Here is a 14,463-nt window from a genome sequence, read left to right on the forward strand (position 1 = left end):
GAGGATGATGTCATCGAAGGCATATATAGCATGCGCAGCACCCATTGGCTTCAATTCCGTTTTTCTGCATAAGCAATCGCTTTGAGAAAACTGTATCACGCTTCCTTTGTTCTTCGCGATATGACTTCTCCGAAGACCAAGTTCAAGAAGTGTTGAGGTTGTGATTTGAAAATGTCATTAACCGACCCACACCAAGTATGTCTGTGGTGTCTCGGGGTGGAGCTTAAGACCTCGGCCTGCTCCAAGTGCCAGTCAATGACCGGAAAGACTTTCAAGGAGCAAAAGAGGGAATTGGTGGTAGGTAGAAACCCCCCAAAAAACTGCATCTTCCCCGTCGAAAAAACCTTCACCCGACAATCCGAGAGGCGACTCTCCTCGGAGAAAGAATGTTAAAAGATCAAGATCGAGGAGTGGCTCCCACCACTTCTCATCGTCTTTGAGGAAGTTAAAAAAGAGGCACCACAGGTCACCTTCTTCAACTTCGTCATCGGACACCTCCCCTGAGAGGGTATCTTGCTCCACGAAAAACTCCACACCTGTCGAATGGGAAGAATTTAGGTCAAATGCTGAAAATATTCCAAAAAACAAAAACCCCCGGCAAGCCGGGCTGCTACCGCACCTTCCAAAGAAGCCGGTAAGGAAAGGGCTGGAGCCTGGGATGAAGGCCAGTTCCTCATTCAGTGCCGTCGAGATCTTGACGCGATGACAAAGTCTTAGAAGGATCCTTCGTGCCGCAAGACCAAACATAAGTCGAGGTCATCGACACCAGCTGCACCCTCAGCACCATCTAAGCTCTCGATATCTGCTGCACCATCGACTCTGGCTGCGCCCTCGACGCCAGCTGCACGTCTATGCCGACCGTGCCACCTAAACCTATGGCGCCATTGAAGTCAAAAAAGATTTTGGCTCCCCCCTGAGCGTCAAATCCACAGTTTATTAAGCCTTCAATGCCTATGCCAGAAAAAACTATTCCTTTACCAAGGAAAGATTATTTTAAATCTCATCAATTTATGAGGAAAACGAACCTTCAGACAATGATGCGCTTTTTGGTTTCCAATTTGGTACAGCAAATGTGCCTTAGTTTTATTTATGAAGAGTCGAGGTTGAAAGATCTTCATGATAATTTACAGACGGCCAGTGGGGTAGACACCTCCCCTGAGCTGGACTTTGGTAGACTTGAGGCTGGTGAGCACACAGATGCTTCATACAGACAGTTAATGTCAAAAGTGGTGGACGATATGGGGTACAGTAGGCCTCCCCTCCCCTTTTGAACAGGATGATCTGACGGACATCCTTGATAAGGGTAGGCAGATGGATCCTATATTACAGTTCCATATTGCTCTCCAAAAAAGGGTGGTGGCAAATTGGGAGATGCCAGAAACTAATCCGGCAGTGAATAAAAACCTGGCATTTCCATGGCGGCAGAGCACATTCCAGAAGGGGAGGAAAGAGATGGGGTCTTGGCTGTTGTTAGAGACGGCAAAGACGGGTCTGGATTCAGCTGACCGCATCAGCAGAGCCATGGCTAATAGCACGGTAATATGCAAATTTGCATGCTTGAAGTCTGGATTTGCGCTGGATGTGCAATCTAGACTCGTCAACGTGCCTTTTGACGGGTCTCACCTTTTTGGCAACAAGGCTGACGAAAGTCTTGCAGTTGCAGACCTTAAAGGCGGCAGCCAAATCTTTAGGTGCTGCTATTGGACGGCCTCAGCGCTTTCGCCCCAGCGGACAGCCTTGGAGCGTTTATCTTTTCGCTACTTCTCTTCTGTTGGAAGAGCGAGAGGAATGGCTGGTCAAAGAGGCCAATGAAGATTCTCTTGTGGTGGACGACGCAGAGGTACGAAGCCCGCTGAAGCAGAGGCATCCTTACCATTAGCCACTGCATCAACAGACTCGAAACCTCTCTGAGGTCTTGAGTCACAAATAACCAGTGGGAGGCAGACTGTCTCGGCATCTGGAAGAATGGCAAGACATTACTTCGGATGCTTGGGCACTGGAAACCATAGCACACAGTTATTGCCTTCCTTTCATTCAGAGACATCAGAACTATCCACCGGGAGGCACTCTTTGAGGATTCCGGATCTTATCCCTGTGCATGAAATGTTTACCCTGCTAGAGAAAGGCGCTGTAGAACTGGTGCCTGTAGCGGAGAGGAACAAGGGATGTTATTCTCCATATTTATTAATGCCGAAGAAGTTCCTCAGGAAGGACAAGTTCAAGATGGTCACACTTTCTCAGATCCTTCAGGCCCTCCAACTCCAGGATTGGATGGTGTCATTCAGCATGCTTATTTTCATGTGCCAATCCATCTCGAGCACAGAAAATACCTGAGGTTTGCCATTGGAAGTTCTCGTCATCAGTTTTGAGTTCTGCCATTCGGGCTAACTTCCGCCCAAGGGTTTTCACCAAACTAATGGTGGTGGTGGCAGCGAGTCTCGGGAGAGGGGGGGATTCACGCCTACCCTTATGTGGACGATTGGCTGATCAGGGCACGGTCTCCCGAACAAGTCATGCATCATCTCAGCATGACCTGCCACTCGCTTCACAGACTGGGCTTCTACCTCAATTACAAGAGGTCCGATATGGCACCTTCTCTAAAGCTCCAGTTCCTCTGGCTGTACTTGATACGTTCTTGGGAAAGAGCTCGCCACCCGAGGTGAGGGCTCTAGACATTCTGCAGATGGTCACCAAGTTTGAGTGCCCAGCGTCTCCCAGCCTACGCTTTTTTTGAGGTTGCTCGGCCTCATGGCATCCTGCATTTTTCTGGTGCCGAGGCCTGCCTGAGAATGAGATCCGTTCAATGGGTCCTCAGAACACAATGGTCCCAGTTCTCCGGAAACATGTCAGACCTACTTCATGTTCCAAGCAGGGTCGCACGGGGTCTCCTGTGGTGGACCTGCAAGAATAACATTCTGAAGGGCGAACCCTTTTGGCAACCATGGCCAGAGCTAACCGTAGTGACTGACGCCTCGCTCACGGGGTGGGGAGCCCACACCAACGATCTGACAGTCAATGGTTGTAGGTCTCCATTGGAGCCCAAACTACATATCCATCTTTTGGAGTGGAGGGCAATCGGACTAGTGCTGAAGACCTTTGTATCCTCTGTACGGGGAAAGAATGTCCTGATGACAGGCAACACAGTGGCCATGTACTACCTCCACAAAAGAGGAGGTGTAGGGTCACTACCATTGTGCATAGAGGCAATGCAGCTCTGGTACTGGGCAATTCAAGAAGTAATTTCTCTTATCGGCAGTTCACCTAGCTGGAGAAGAGAACACGACGGCGAACACTCTGAGCAGGCAGAGCACAGTGTCCCACGAGTGGGAATTAGCTCAGGAAGTCCTTCAAGAGATCTTCACCCTTTGGGTAACCCCTCAAGTGTATCTGTTCGCAACTAGTGTCAACCGGAAGTGCAAACTGTACTGCTCCAGGGACTTTCTTCCGAGAGGAGCTCTAGGAGACGTGTTCCTGGTGGACTGGGAGTTTCCACTCCTGTACGCTTCAATCCCCGTCATTCCTCGCATGATGATGAGGAGGTTGACAAAGTTTGGGAAACACAAGATCCTAATTGCCCCGCATTGGGCCTCCCGGACCGGATGTGGTACCCAGACCTTCTGGACATGTCCATCTGCCCTCCAATAGGTCTTCCATTAAGAAAGGACCTTCTCTCGTGAGAGGAGGGTCGGGTTCTCCATTCAGAGGTTAAGGCACTCGGCCTTCACGCATGGGTTCTGAGAGGCTGAGATACAAGGATTGGGGTTTCTGACAAGGATTGGGACCTCCCAGATGACACAGAGCAGATTTTGCTTTTGGCCAGAAGGCCAGCAACACAGTCCTTATGCCGTTGGAACAAATTCCGCAGCTGGTGCAAAGACAAGAATGTAGACCCTTTTCTGTGCAAAACACTGGAGGTATTATCCTTTCTACTATCCTTAGCCAATCTGGGGATCCAGGTTGGATCTACTAAGGGCTATTTGGCAGCGCTGTCCATCTTTAATGCGCTCGTCAGAAGAATGTTCATATTTCAAAATTCCACTAGTGACACAATTTCTAAAGGGGCTCACCAATGTGTCCCCCCCCCCCCTATCTCCTGTCCAGGTTCCAGTTTGGGACCTTAATTTGGTACTAAAATGTGTGCACCCTTTGAACCTTTACATTTATCCGTTAAGGTTGTTCACATTTAAATCATTCTTTTGGTAGCATTAACTTCAGCCCGCAGAGTGAGTGAATTGCAGGCTCTTTCATCCAAGCCCCCGTTACTATCTTCCATAAGGATTTGGTTGTTCTGAGGGTGAAGCCTTCATTTTTACCCCAAATCATTTCTGATTTTCATGTAGGGCAAAACAATTTTTACCCACTTTCTATCCTCCACCTCATTCTGGCAAAGAGGAGGAGAGATTACATAGATTGAATCCACGCAGAACTTTGAGCTTTACATATCTAGGCTATTAAAACTTTGTATTGAGGATCAGCTTTGTATAGGCTATGCAGGTCACAAAGTGGGTCAGGCTGTTACAAAACAGACCTTATCCAGGTAGATCATTCTGGCAATTTCAGAATGCTACAGACTGGTGGGCAAGGATCCTCCGGAAGGATCAAGAGTGTTATTGATTGTGTAGCCCAAATACACAATGGTATTACAGGTTTGAATTGGGTCCCCATGGGTCCCCATGCATATACCACATGGCCCCCCTCTAACTTTAATCTAAGCCATTATGGACTTTTTTTTATGTGTATCGTTAGATTATTGGTGGCAACATAATCCACCATTTTTGTAAGGCTTCTCTGCAGGCCAGTGCTAGTTCGATCAAGAATCGGGGCGCCTGCAAAAGCCATGCACCTCAAATGGAGGTGTGCAATTTTTGTGGGATGGATCTCGCGCTTTCCAGCTCTCTACCCAGATCACACATGTAGAGGTTGAATAGGCAGGGGGCTAATACACACCCCTGTCTCAAACCTACTGTGGTGTTAATTTCATCAGTGAAATATGCCCCCATACTAGTTCTAATGCAGACAGAAGTATTAGAATGCAAGAGCATCAACAACCCTCCTGGAATGTTCATGCTCTTCAACTTTTCCCACAGTTGGTGGCGATCCACGCAGTCGAATGCGGCATGTAGATCTATAAAGTCTACATGCAGGGTTTCCCCTTTGCTTGTCTAGATCTCATCTCTCAATCATTTTAACAAGAACCCGTTCAAGTGTGTCCCCACTCCCTTCCTAAATCCTGTTTGGAAGATTGAAAGTATGTTGGTCTCAGTAGCCCTTCCTCTAGCATCAGGGATGAAAAGATCTTACTTGAAGAATCCAGTAGGGCTATTGGCCGATAGTTCCTAGGTATAATTCGATCACTCTTTTAAAAAATGAAGACGATACAGCTTCGGTACCAGGATTCGAGAATTTCATTTACTCTTAGAATGTTTTGAAAGAGCGGGACGAAGCTATTGAGCCCATAACCGGGGATTCTGTTTGAGCATAGCATTGGACAGAACGTCAAGATCATTGGCCTTTGAGTTTTTACATTTGAGTTTCTTCCTTTCTACATTCTTTGATGTAAAATTACCACACCTTTTGGTGCTTTTTGGATTACAAAAAAAATGGTTTATATCAAAATACTGTCATAGTGGCATAATGAGGCGAAGCATATCTTGGGCTTGTTCCATGCCTTCTTTGATCCTATTCTATATAACTATTTCCGTATGGCTGTCTATGCATTGGGGCTGTGGCATGTACCCAGCACAACCCCCAAAAATACTTTTTTTCCTGTCCTTGCCCTCCTTCGAAATGCTATTGGTTTTGGGGAGAGAAAACATTATCTCCCTCAGACCTTAATTGAAGGACAGCGATTGTATCCTAACTTCCAAATCCGCCGGCTATCCGAAAAAAATTACATTTGGTTGATGGTTACGCTAACAGTAAAGTTTTTGTGAGTGTTGTTAAAAATGAAAATAGCATCAATCTCCATGTGGATAATGTATTTAGTGATTCAAGAAGGCAAATGTAAATGTCTGTGCTCATTGTTATTTCTGCAACACGCTCTTTCAATTTATGCAGAAAGAGCAGAAAGCTCATTGTTGCTGTTTGGCCCCTTCCGCTTTCTCATAGGGGTATTTCAAGTTCCCCTATGAGAAGTTCAATAGGAAATCACTTGGATGGCTATTCTGGGTTAGATGCCAACAGGGAAGTTGCTGAGCGTTATGTGGTGAACCACACTCCTTTTTCCCCATGGATGTGTAAAACCTCCCAGCCATTGGACTCCATGCGAAAATCACAGCTCTCATTAACTCCTACAGGCAGAGGGATCCAATTTGGGAGGAGGCGGTGTACTGGATGGAGAGACCAGTGTAGGAGTTGCTGTGTGCCCTTGACACGCATAGGGTGAATGAGGAAGCACATGAATGTCACTTTTTGGACACAATTACATTAAGAAGGCACAATAAAATGACTTCTGTACTATGTGGCAAACTGAAGTCTTTGTACTATGGCTATGCTTGATGGCACTAACCTTATCACGTGTTTGTTTTAAAAGGTATTCACTAGGTATGCGGCAATTTTTGTAAGTACTACAGCATGCTTTGAGACAATGAGATCACCATCTTAGAATGTGATGCAGTTTGACAGAGTACTTAAACAAAGCCCAAAAAACAGTAAATACCTTTCAGCTGTGAAAAACATGTACTAGTTAGTTTCCCCCAGTACATTTATCATAAACATAGTAAAATAATCTGGTTCAAAACTGGCAGGTACATCCTTGCTCAGCCCCTCCTTCCCTCTCATCCTAGGATGTCGTCACAGAAAGTGAGAGTATGGGGCAGATTTTCTGAAGTCCAACTGAGGGCTTAGTAAAACAATTCAACTGGGACCGTGCAAGACTCCACTTCATATACGTTTATACCACCTAAGTATATGGTAGCATAGACCGAGCAGCCAGGATTATTTTAGGATGGAGAGAGTAATTAGTACAAAGAAATTGTAGTACACATATGGTCCAAAGAAACACTGAAACACTATGTATTGTAAAAATAAATGGTTTATTTAAATACAAGTAGGTCCAGATACATCTTGGGGGAAATGAGTATGATCACAGATAATATAAACACATTATAAAAACACAACACTGTGCTTTAATGTACACAGACCAAAACATAGAACTTATTTAGAAAACTAACAGTATTTCTAGATAAGTCAGACTTTACCAAACACATTTAGTATAGGGCACACTTAGTCGTGGGGAGTAAAGCCATTTGTTACTTTCAGATTACTTTACAGTAATTCAAAGGTAGTAGACCCTGTCAGTTATGCAGTGACACTCAGTTACGGAATCACATAATCAACCAACCCTGTTACCAGAATAATTTTCTGAATAGTAGAAAACTAATTCAAGGATCAGTATATAGCTATAACTACATTTATGATCATACACAGTTCTACTAGGTGACTAAGACCGTTTTGTGTAATATACAATTACAGTTGCTTTTCAGCTCAGTGGAACACTAATTTAGGCTGCACCAGGCAGACCAAGGTCCACTACACCCGCAGAACACTTCAAGAATGGCACATGGCTATTCTAGGCAGGTAAACCTATTACAGTTGCTATTCAGATCAGTGGAACACAGACTGAGGTGAGCAATAACTCTAACTTATTTTAGGATGGCGCACAGCTAACTCAAGGTAAGTAAAACCTATATACCTTTTTAAGGAGCAGTCAGCAACTTAAAGGTATGTATAGACCTAAGACTGTTTTAGCATCTGTATAAAACGGGGAAAGCAAAACCCAATGTTACACTTTATGAATGACTCAATGTTAATCTAGGTAGGTAAAACCTAAGGCAGACCTATTGTAAACAGGCTATACAGCAACTAAAGGGAAGCAAGACCCAGTTCAGAAACGTATTCACCTATTCTTTGAAAGAAATAGTTAGTGAAGCCAACAACATTACTTTTGTGAAAGAGGCACCACCAATTTACAGCAGGTGAGTAAATTAACCTTGTATGTACTTTTCAGAATGGCACAACACACATTCAAGGTAAGTAAAAACACGTGTAACTGTTCACTCTAAGTTGCAGTTACCAACTAACTCTTTTACAGGTGAGTACTTTAAAACACTTGTTATACTTTTCAAGAGCAAATCCTTTACTTATCCAGTACTTCCCTAGTCTATTGCCTGAGTTCATTGAGGGGCTAGAAGAGCGACCCTAGTGGTCGAGGTGCCAGCTGTAGGCAGGGTGAGATAGGGTTCTGTTGCAGGCAAAGAGTTGCTGTGGAAGATTGTTCAAACAAGTAAGTAGTTCACTCTAAAGTTAGTTAAGGCCTAGGGATCTCTGAGAAGACCACCATATGAGGATTCCAGCAGTGGGCCTGAGTGAACTGGATGAGGGGACTCCCAATCACAGAAAACATCCCAAACGCTTTACAGAAATCACACAGGCTTAAGGTAAATAAATACCCCAGCCAGCACAGTACCTCAGCACAGAAGAAGAGTTGCAGCAGGAAGACCTCCGGCTCTGCAGCCAAAAACCTGGTTGATGGATTCCTTTGTCATGAAGACGGAAGACGGGACTTGAAGGGAATTTGCAGGAGGGATCAGCAGAGAAGGCTCCAGGCAAGAGTATCTTCGCGTCTGGATGCAGCTCTGTGGTTCTGGTGCCCTTTTCAGGAGCCAGAAGAAGACTGATTATCGCTGGTCAGTGTCTCATAGTTTTCAAGTTACAGCACTCTGATGAGGGGACGTTTAGGACTCAAATCGTGTCTCTGGAGTTCCAGCTGGATGCCACCAAGTTTCAGCTCGCTTCGGAATTCGGAGGACCGTGCAACGCACAATGGCTCGAGGTCCAGGGTATTGGGGTATTGCAGCCCCGTAAGGTCGCAGCACACCGTGGGATGGCTCAAAATGCAGGTCCTCTTGAGTCTAGTGGATCTTACCAGGCTCTTGGTCGGGATCGTCCGTTTTGGGATACCCAGGTCGATTGGAAGGAAGGGTCATAGCAGGCTCTCCTGTTGCTGGAAATCGCTACAGCCTTTGTTTCTTCAGCTTCCTCTTCGGTTTCAGCTCCAGTGGTTGACTCAGCAGCTTCCAGGTTCAGAGTTTGTATCAGGAACTAGAGCACAACCTCTGCATTCTCTCCCCGCATTTAACAGAAAGGGGTGGTCTGTCCAATCAGGACAGCCAGCCCCCCACTGGGAGTTTCTCACTTTTTGTGACAAGCTGGAAGACAAAGGGCTGCAGAGATTTGGACTCCTCCCTCGCTTCCTGACTTTCTAGACACTCTGAACCTGGGCGGGGAAACCACAGGATTCCCCCCAAAGACCAAACAGCCACTGAGTTTGTTGCCGCCTAGAATTGCAGGGGAAGACCTCAAAGACAGCAAGCACACAAGAAATGGTGAAAAAAGGAGCCCACCGTTTTAGAAAAATTGTGGCCCTTCTGTGCCTTCTGAGGTTGAATTAACAGCCTGCAAGTAATAAAGATTAAAAGTCATAACCACTGCCACCAGCCATTGATGTAAAACTCACAATTGTAACAAAATGTTACCAGGTACCTAAAAAAGGGGACACATTGTATCCGCCCCTTCCCCCAGCACTCCAGATCAGGTGGGGTGTGCTGGCTCACTAATATGTAAAGGGGATGCAAATCCCTCTTTACTACTTGGGAACTGTAGTTCACCCAAGTACATAAAAGATTAACCGGGGAGCCTGTAGGGGCAACCCAGCCCAAGCCCAAACATTGTAGGAAACTATAACTTTAACCATACACTATGGAGAGACATATAAAGGTCACCCATAAAAAGTGTAAAAGACTAGGTGAGAGGGGGAAAAACATTCCCCTTCACCTAGGGACAAGGTCAAAATAGTTACCTAGTCAAAGCAAAATGTTCTGGGGTTGACACAGGTCAGGTAGATATATCATTGATATGAAAATCTTACCTAACGGAGGGAGAGGAATAGAGAGCAAGAGAGAGTTATTGGCATATAATATACTGGGTAGCGCTAGCTCGAACCTATTTTCCATATGACACACTGCCTGTACCGAAGTTAGATCTTTCCTCCTGTCCTGCCTTTGGGGTCAGCCACTTCTTCAGCACCTTGGTGCCACGTTAGCATGCAAAGGAAACTGCCAAAGATAGCACCATGGATTCCCTAGAAAGCATCCATCATGCAGAACCCTTATTGGAGGCACATCAGAAATGTGAAGCATCACTCCAACCCTGTTAATCCTTCGCAGGTCGTCCCTTCATGCCTGAATCCTTTTTAATAGCCGCTACAATAAATATTAAGCTTTGTTGGCACAGTCTATAGTATACCTAGCAGAACACTTGTCAATCTCTGGAAGTTGTCGGGGAAAAAAAACCCAGTATTTAAAACCTCTTCAGATTTGAGCTTCAATACAAGTAAGAATCTAATTTCTATAATGCTTTTATTCTGTGGATCTTTCAGACCATGCTGCATACAGGAAATGCCTCAGTTAAATGGTGTGGTGCACACATCTGTAATTATTGGGGAAGGTTATTGAGACTTCATTTTTTTCTCATTTGAAAATGAGGTAGAAACTTTGAATCACAAAGTGAACATGTCAGTATCCATTTGTGTATTCTATGTGGAGCACAGTAGCAATTATATTCCAAAGTAGGGTTTGCCAGTGATTTCTGTAAAGAAGTGCCAAGGTAGACCTGCTCATCCTTGACTTGTGGCTATGGGTTTCTATGTTGCCATCACCCATTCTCTTGTGGCCTCTGTGTCTGAATGGGGGTTTGTTGTGAATAAGAGAAGTGCTTTGGGTTATTGGAGGAGAATTTGTAAACATGCACAAGGAAACTGGCCTAGGGGTTTCTTGTAAGATCTGAATCCTTCCGCTTACCATGTTTTTGTCATTGCAGATCTGATGAGAGCATCCTATCCCTCCTGAAGGATCCCACATCGAGGAAGTCGCCGCCTCACTCTCTGACAGCCAATCGTATCCTTTTGCCATATGCAAAACCTGCAAGGGGACCCAGGGAAGGAGCTTTTACGGTCCTTCACAAAACATTTATGTGGGAGGTAGGGGGTTGGTGAATGGGAGACCAGACCAAGAATGTGGCTCAAATTAGATTCTTTTAGAAACAATCCCAGAAACAACCCTGGTGGCTGAAATGGCACAAAGAATTGCAGTGGAGCACCCGTAAAGGCCATCCATGCATTTACCTGCCATAAATCCATTAGAGACCCATGATTCGCTGTTTATCCCGCACACAGCAAAAAATGATAGAATATCCACCCTTCCTAATGGCACGTGATAAACATTGAGTGTTGATTCCTTTCCAGCGAAAGAGGTTTGAATTCCCAATCCTCTAGGTAGAAGTAACATATTGAAAAGTCTGCCTTCTAGTTTTAGTTAAACTCTAAATGTCTATCCTTCCACATCTTGTTTCAATCTTAACTCACTGAATGATTGCAACCTCACACTTTACTCCGATCTCTAAGTCAAATATTATTTGATTGGACTACAATATCTGTGATGCAGCCCATGCAGTTTGAACTAGTTACAAAATCTGGACTACCATTTAAAATCCATTTTCTAAGGGTTCATAAGCAAATCTTGTGAAAATAAAATGTATATTTGTATTGCTTAATTCGGGCAGACGAATAAGACACTAGCTGGAAACCCTATTTGGCAAGATTTATATGCAATACACTGATATTTCAACGAAAAGAACTCTGGTTTGAGTTTCTAGAATAATGCATTGTATGTATACTAGCTGTACCCCGTGTTACTTGCGTAAATCTAGCATCCGTCCTTCCATATTGATATGCACATCTCAAATTTCATCTATGGATTGTGAGGAGCTATTGATTGTCAATCGCATGCTTTCCAATTTGAGCTGTTGTCCCTTCCTTTCCGTGTTACATGGAGTTTCAGGGATGATCTCTTTTGGTTTGTTCATTCAAGTCTTTGGGGGTCATTACGATCCAGGCGCTAATTGCGCCAACTTTACCACCATGGTGTAAACTAGGTTTACACCATGGTGGATGGCGGATTTACCGCCCCATTCCAAGGTGAGTGGGGCGGTAAATCCCCATTTCCCATTTTCCCTTCCCCATTCCCATTTTTTCCCCATAGGGCATAATGGGAGTGGGGAAGGCGCTAATTACGCCACCGTAAATTACGGTGGCGTAATTAGCATCATGGCAGGTTAGCGCCATGGATTTTAACGGCTGCTAAGAGCGTTAACGCCTGGGTCGTAATGAGGCCCTTTGAGTACCATTTTCTACAGGTTCTGTTGTAATGAATCTGCAACACTGGTAAGAGAGGCAACATCAAGTTTGTGTGGGCTCCATGGCACAGCCAACAGCACGTGACTCTTAGAACTGGAATCCTCCCTCTCCTTTCACATAAGAACAATCTATGTACACATGGTGTTCAATGGAGCCAGTAACTACACTTCCCTCTCCCTACACAGACAGTATAACATAACAATTGAAAACATAATGACGCACTCGCCCGCCTCGCACCTTTCCACCATCCAAAAACACTAACGACTCTCCCACACATAGTCCTTGAACTTGACTGGAGTTACCCTTGACCTGGTCGCGAGTGTCCTAGTGCCAGCCATGCCACTTTCATTTTCCACATCAGATGCCTACCTTGCCAGGGCGTGGTTAACATTTTCTGCTTCAGGCTGACATTTGTCTTGATTACTGTCATCCACAGATGTCGGGCTTTTCATTTCAGATACTGCCATCTCACCCAAGACACCCCTTCACCACCATCCTTTTCCATTCTCCCCTACTTACTCCCTGGAATGACAATTATCTTCTTACTCCACCGTGAACCATCATCCAAACAGACCTAACCAGTCCCTACTTTCACCACCATATGGGGTGGCATGTACACACTCATGCCCTTGGGCACAAATCTGGGATTCTGCACCCTCACCTCATCCCTCATTTGCGTGACACTTGACTCCGCATTTGTGTCTCATCTGGTCCTGCCTGCATAGAGCGTCCTCTAACACTGTGCTCATGTCCACATTGGTCTAAGTTCTGCCGCTAAAGCTACCGGTCTAAGATTCAACTTCCTTCAGCCTTCCACCAGTAAGACTCTCGCAATCTCCTTTTTGTTAATGGCCTTCCGAGGTGTCCTTCATGCGCTAACTCTGCCAACTTGGTCCTCAATAACACTGGGTACTAATCTATCACCTCTGGTCACACCCCACAGACCTTCTGCCAATTCATCCACTACATCCATGTAATGTTTCCCCATACCTGTATACTCAACATTGTCCCAACCATGGTGTAAACCATTCAAGCTAGCGTGAAGGCATTATGAAGTACGACACAGACATCACGTTTAACCAAAGGGTATTTATTTAACTGAAATGTCAGGATGATTGAAGGCCTAACTTGCCCTATGCGAAGGTGTGTTTTCCCTACCTGAAAGTAACTAAGGAAAGGCTGTGTCAAGAGTTCAACTTCAAAGTCTGTCCTTGTCCAAAACCTATCCTTGCTCTCACAACTATATAAGAAACCAATGTGTAGGGATAGCAAACTCAAAAGAAACAGTGTTTAACTTATTCTGAGCTTCCTCCAGCTCACAACTTTCTTTCAGCTCCCCTTCCCCAAGAAAGATCCATGAAAGTAACGTCTCAAAGGTTACCTCTTCCAGTTCAAGGCAATCTAGTTCATGACCAATCCCTGGGGTTCCCTTCCCCAAGTTTTAGGTTGTACAATCCCAAACAAAAAGGGTCTCAAGACTCTGTTCCCAAGACAACAAGTACAGTTCCTCAAGTCTCGGGATTCCCTTCCCCAAACTTTCACTCACTTTAGTCTTTGTAAAAGTGTTGCAGTGGTTTGGTTGAGCTTGTTTCGTGGTGTCCTTCGCTTTCACCATTCAGGGTCCTCTGGTCTAGGTGCAGTTGTCAGAACACATGATCCACCCATCACAGGTCCCGCAACCAAGGTCCTTTGACTCCTCAGCCCCACACACAAGTTCCATGGCACTGGCTCCTGTGCGGCAAGTTACTTTCACTTGGCTCTTCTGTACAGGCCTCCTGGCTTTAGGATGCAATCTTATATTCCTTTGGCTTCTCCTTGGTTGCCTCGTGGTTCTGCCACCATGTATCACACACCCTTTGCCAAGTTGTTGTCTTGCCACACTGCATTCACTTATTAACGTTCATTAATAAGCACTTCGTGCCTAGAAACACTTGTGTACAGGCGTGTTATAAATGACGTGGATCATATCATTGTTCATGTTTTCTTTAGTCTTTAATGTAGTCAACTGTAAGGTTAGATGTAACTTGTTGTGCAACATTGGTTCACTATGATTTGAATTCCAGTTCAGAGTTCAAAAGCGTTCCTATGTTGCTTAAGTAAATTCAGGTTTTACTGCACACCCGCGTTGTCTCAAAGTTAGTGTTTTGAAGTTCGCTATTCAATGTGCTTAGTTACTTCCATGGGGAGTTTCCCTTTTAATGCAGTGTTCA

General features: G+C 45.0%; 1 protein-coding gene across 1 annotated transcript in view; it reads left to right on the forward strand.

The window, feature by feature from the left end:
- The window catches only part of ALG3 (ALG3 alpha-1,3- mannosyltransferase), a 149,308-nt gene that overhangs the window by 57,132 nt on the left and 77,713 nt on the right, over positions 1-14,463 (forward strand). Inside the window, exon 7 of the mRNA XM_069618814.1 lies at positions 10,879-10,955. Within this exon, the coding sequence (XP_069474915.1) occupies positions 10,879-10,955 (77 nt within the window). The remainder of the gene's footprint in view (positions 1-10,878; positions 10,956-14,463) is intronic.

The sequence above is a fragment of the Ambystoma mexicanum genome, chromosome 10, assembly GCF_040938575.1.
Source record: "Ambystoma mexicanum isolate Mex_15411 chromosome 10, UKY_AmexF1_1, whole genome shotgun sequence".
Taxonomy (NCBI): domain Eukaryota; kingdom Metazoa; phylum Chordata; class Amphibia; order Caudata; family Ambystomatidae; genus Ambystoma; species Ambystoma mexicanum.